This window comes from Wolffia australiana, chromosome 1 (assembly GCF_029677425.1).
Source record: "Wolffia australiana isolate 7733 chromosome 1, ASM2967742v1".
In the NCBI taxonomy this organism is placed as follows: domain Eukaryota; kingdom Viridiplantae; phylum Streptophyta; class Magnoliopsida; order Alismatales; family Araceae; genus Wolffia; species Wolffia australiana.
The window spans coordinates 4159963-4165239 of NC_135835.1; the positions used below are offsets into that span (position 1 = coordinate 4159963).

The 5277-nt window shown below is 39.2% G+C and overlaps 1 protein-coding gene across 2 annotated transcripts; it reads left to right on the forward strand.

Moving 5' to 3' along the window:
- The first annotated feature begins 504 nt into the window (after nt 1-504).
- Nucleotides 505-3475, forward strand: LOC144714045 (E3 ubiquitin-protein ligase BIG BROTHER-like). Of its 2 annotated transcripts, none has more exons than XM_078588854.1 (8): nt 505-731; nt 850-895; nt 1413-1557; nt 1782-1992; nt 2204-2238; nt 2314-2450; nt 3035-3143; nt 3292-3475. In XM_078588854.1, the coding sequence occupies exons 1-8, from the start codon at nt 545-547 to the stop codon at nt 3334-3336; spliced, it is 915 nt and encodes a 304-aa protein (XP_078444980.1). In that variant the 5' UTR covers nt 505-544; the 3' UTR covers nt 3337-3475. The 2 variants fall into 2 exon arrangements, with proteins under 2 accessions (XP_078444980.1, XP_078444921.1); XM_078588795.1 differs by having other exon boundaries at nt 506-731; nt 1407-1557.
- The last annotated feature ends 1802 nt before the right edge of the window (nt 3476-5277 follow it).

Sequence of the window (5277 nt, forward strand, 5' to 3'; positions counted from 1 at the left end):
TGTCATTCGAGATCCGGTCCGAAGGTCAGACCATACCAGTACCAATTGGTGGGCCGGCCCTTGCCCCCCCTTTCACAGCTGCCCACCAACCTCCATCCCCAGTCCAAAATGTCAAACCCTACTGAGAATGGTCATTGTCGTCAATGACGGGAGATGATGACCGTCATGGACAGGGACGAGACCATTCTGTTCGACAGGGATGAGGACCATTGTGAAAGGAAGAATTGTCTTCGTCGACTGGGTCAATGGCTGTCATCAACGGAGATGGCCGTCGACGAAAACATCACACTCTCTCTTTCAACTTGGATCCCGTGAGGTGGGCCTTGGAAAGTTTTGGAATAAGCAGGAGGAATTCTCAAATCTTCCAGATGTAGAGCTCGTAAAGCTTTAAACCCAAATACGTTACCTACAATGGAAGTAAACATGTTAGTAACAGAACCTTTTCTCTCTCTATCTCTTTCATGCTTGCTTCACTTTTCATAAACAGGCAGTAGCGGTGGAGTTTGCTTACCGTTACCGGCGGTAACCGTATCGCGGAGTCGTTATGACTGTGAGAAAAGAAAAGTATAAAGGCGAAAGTCAGAGTCCCGTCACCGCTCTCGTTAGAGATGGAATGTTTGAAATGCAGTCACAAGGAAACCGTTTCGGGGAAGGGATGGATCGCCACGGCTCCGCCATTAAAGCTCCCGAGAGCGATCTTTTCTGCTCGGATCCTTCACATTTGCACCGCCGTCAGTTTCTCCGTCTTTCGTTTCTTTTGTTAAATCCTCAATTTCGACGATTTTTACCGTTTTATTTTGCCAATTTTCTGCTTATCTTGTTCTTGCCCGACCGCCTGCGAAATTCAAGGGGGATTGCGTTGCACTTCTTCGGCCGCCCACAAGATAAACAAGAGGTGATTGGAGATTGTATTGTCTTTCTTTTCCCCTGTTTGTCTATTTAAAACTTTGATCGAAGGGCTCTACATTTCCTCGTAGGGGGGTGGCAGACTAGCAGAGACTGTGTTTTCAGTTTTTCAAAATTCTATTGATTATCGGGTGAATTTGAGATGGAAAATCAATTACGATCACAGCTTTCTCTAGGACGTTCCTTTTTCCACAGATAATTCTTTTGGTCCTTATCTACTGTAGCGCATTTGATGTTTAATTTATAATATCATAGCCTCGTCTTTCTCGTTCTTTTTTATATCCGAAAGAATATTCAAACCGTTCTAGTAGAATGGGGTTGCGTTTTATATTAAGGAGGTCGTACTTTCCTTTTCTTCTGAAAATTCAATGGATTATTGGGCGAATTAGAAACGGGTAACGATTAATGAAGACGGATCTCTCCTAGAAATGCCCTCTTCTTTATGAACTTGTGCGCATTGGCTATTGATATTATTGTTGGACTAACTTTATTGCCAACAGAAACAGTTCTCTGTCGCAATACAGGGAGATGGATGTGAGCGATTTGAGCTCGGTGTTTCCCCATGGCCTTACAGAGAATTTCCTTGGATTTTTCGATGGTCTTCAGTATTCTGATAATGGTAGTATTCTTTCAACGTCTCTTCATCAACAGGTGACCTTTTCATCATCCTTTTATGTCTGTCATAATAAGACAGTTGGTCTCTACACTTTAAATTCCATTATCATTCCTATTTGGTTTTCGCTACTGTGAATATAACATAACTATTGAAAGTTCCTTTTTTTAATTAGCTTCATTATTGAAAATTAATTTAAGGATAAAATTATTGTATGCATCTTTTATTCTATTAGTTAGACTTATTACTCTCTATTTCGCAGCTAAATGCATACAGGTCATACAAGTATGGATCTTCTCGCTCGAGGTGTCGAGTTTGCTATGATGCGGGTAACACGGATATTATAAACAGTGATGCATCGAGATCCAATGGCAGAGGGCTACATATAATTAGTGATCTTGAAACAATACCGTTTGACCCTTACGGAGTTTTATCCGCTGCAGAACCCGATTATCTTGTAAGAGACCAGGAGCGTAAGTATATTGGATTATCACGTCTCGCATACCCCAGTTATTTTTGTTAAGTGAATTTTCTCCGTACGTATAGAAAAAAGGAGTGTAATGATAATCCTTCCCTGATGAAGTATTGATAATCCATTCCTTGTTGCTTTCCGCTGTTTGTGTAATTATTAAGTTCTTTAATCATCTTTCTTAATCTAATTTTATCTTCAATTAACCTCAACAGATTCTCCAACTCAGAATGGCACTGGTAACTCTCAGGTGAGTGTACTATTTCGCGTCTTAATAATCTCATAATTTTTTTTTCATAGCTTACACATCCATCTAACTTTGTAGGCCGAAGTAAACACAAGTGAAGCGCCCTTGGCAGTGGAAAATAAAAGCAAGGGCCTGCCTGAAGAAGTCATTCTTGCGCTGCCCGTTTCAAAGTGTAAACGTTGGTTTTTCTCAAGAAAGGCAACCCGTGGTGAACGGTAACATCATCTTCCTCGAACATTTGTTTTTTAGATTATGTGGATGTTATGTCTTATTTATCCTCTTCATCGGGCTCTCCCTAAGTTGTCTTTTCTTCACTTCTCTCACTCTCTCTATTGGTTTGTATGGTGAAATTTTGTTCACTTTCTCCGCTCTGCTGTCTTTCTATATCCTTCTTCCTCTGCGTGGCCCTCATCTGTTTTTCATCTCTCTCACTCTCTCTAATCGATCTGTGAGATGAAAGGTAGGTTCCCAAGTCACTCTGAAGGGCTCTCTCAGCCTTTACATCTCTCTCTCTCTCTCTCTCTCTCTCTCTCTCTCTCTCTCTCTCTCTCTCTCTCTCTCTCTCTCTCTCTCTCCCCCCCCCCCCTCTATTCATCTATTTCTTTTCTGTTTATCTCTCTCTCTCTCTCTCCCACCCCCTCTATCTATTCATCTATTTCTTTTCTGTTTATCTCTCTCTCTCTCTCTCTCTCTCTCTCTCTCCTCTATCCATTTATCTATTTCTTTTCTGTTTATACATATATCTCGCTCTCTTCCTATGTCGATCCCTCATCTTTCTCTGTCCACCTTGACATGGCAGGTGTGTGATATGCCAGATGGGCTACAAGAGGGGAGAGAAGCGAATACTCCTTCCCTGCCGTCACCGGTACCATTCTGAATGCATCTCTAGATGGTTGGGCATTAACAGGGTATTTGCTTCCTATTTCAACCATCTCTATCTTATAATTCCCCTTGTTATTATATCTCTTTAAACATATTTATGGCCATCTCTATCCTTATTTATACATATACATCTTTCTACATATATTTTACGAAGTCCTTTCATGGTTTGACCAGGCTTGCCCAGTCTGCCTTGCCGAGGTCATTTCCGACGAGGGCTGATGCCACAAACAAAGCAGGACATGTAAAGAAGAGTCTATCTCTCTCTCTCTCTCTCCCTCTTTATCTACAAAAATGGGAATGATGTTTTAACTCCTGCATTGAGTTGATAATGATAGATGTGATGTGGCCTTAAAACCAATCATAGTTCCGTGTTTTTAATGAAGTTCACTGGAACAAAAACAAAAGGGTTCTTACGCATAACACACGTGCCTGTCACTACACCACTTCCTGTCCGACTTATTATTTTGAGAGGTTGATAAGAATGTCCCTGAGTATACACAATGCTTGAATGAATTCTGAGGCGATCATAATATTCAAATTCTACAAAAGACTGGTGAATAAAAATCAGTGGGCCACTAAATTTATTTACTTGAAAGATACCTGGGCCAAGACAGTGACGTACATAAGATCGATAGACGTTGGTGGATCTACAAATGACATAAATGGCTTTTATGAAAAATGTAAAAAATAGTATAAATAAAGGGCACCCATTTTCAAGAGCCCATGCAAACCAGGTTTGGGTGCCCCTTTGTCTTACCTCCTTGAAAACACATTGGGGCTGAATGTTGTTCAGATATGCTAAATTTTCAACCGGTGCTCACAAGAATCATGATTTATCCAATGTTTTGGACACTGTGTGGATACATATAAAGTCCAAACATGTGAACAGCTTCAAGAAACTCATCTGAGGAACCATGTTGTAGTGGAAGATGTTTCTCACATGGTGATCTAATTACTGAATTTTTTGTAATTCCATTACAATTCAATTTCATACACCCAAAATCTTTCAGAGTGTTAATCAAGCCAGCACAACCCGATTGCTATTTTGTGAGCATATTTGCATACATGGGACATAAGCTCCTCACACACAGACATGGGACATAAGCTCGTGGAAATTGTTTGTAGAGGCTTGATTAGACATTTGTAATAACTCACTTGTGTAGTTCGATGAAATATCAGGAAAGACTATACTGAGTGTTAACTGATGAGGAAGATGGGGTGTTTATTTTATACGACAATGGATAGAAATCTTTTTAGATTTCTGGCACTTGTGAATCAAATCATAAACAAATAAGCTTTAGGATGGCTGGCACATTACAGAGCAAACATTGCATGAACATAATGATGACATACTGATTGTAGGTCAAGTCATAAGTTTGTGCTTTTGGCTGACACATCAGCTGGTGTAGGTGCTGTATTCAAGTATGATATTGAGCATATAAACAGACCCAACATATGTGTGAATGACAACCCTAGTTTTATTTTTTTGTGAATTTTTCATTCAATATCTCTTTTGAATACATTTTCTCAATAAAATCATGAATTTGAAGAGGAAATGATTGGAGGAGCATAGATCTGATCAAGAATGGTGAGGAATTATTATTCAGCCAGTCGGGCACATAACGATGAGGTTAGTATGATCTTCTATACTTTTCAATCTCATTTGTTCATATTTTTTCTTAATTTATCATTAGAAAAGATATCCTAAGTTTTAAACTTAGTGCACATCATTATTAACTGTGCCATAATCATATCTCATGATGCATTTATGTTTCCATTTCAGCTGCTACAAGCAACAATCAATCCACATTCCTTGCTCCACTCTACTTAGTGATAATCAAAAAGAACATTTTTTCGTAGCATTTTTGTAGACATATGTTTTTTCCATTAAAATGTTTTGAGAAAAAAACACTAACTCAAAGATGAATAGAAAAAAACATTCATAACTGATATATGTGGCAAGACCATTTTGAGCTTGCTTTGGTTTTGGCCGCATCTTGATTTTTACTCTTTGAATTAGTGGTCAAATGATGCTTTCACGATGCCCTATAATTAACTGTTGATCTTCTTGAGCCCAAAGTGAAATGAACTCATTAAGATTCATATTTTATTGCTGAACCTTGTATGCCAACTTGAACTGTTTATATGGTGCAGGAAGGG

Coding starts and splice junctions, on each gene's coding strand:
- LOC144714045 (XM_078588795.1), top strand. CDS start 545: ATGACTGTGAGAAAAGAAAAGTATAAAGGCGAAAGTCAGAGTCCCGTC. Junction 732..849: donor TCCTTCACATTTGCACCGCC/GTCAGTTTCTCC, acceptor GCGAAATTCAAG/GGGGATTGCGTTGCACTTCT. Junction 3,144..3,291: donor GATGGTTGGGCATTAACAGG/GTATTTGCTTCC, acceptor TGGTTTGACCAG/GCTTGCCCAGTCTGCCTTGC.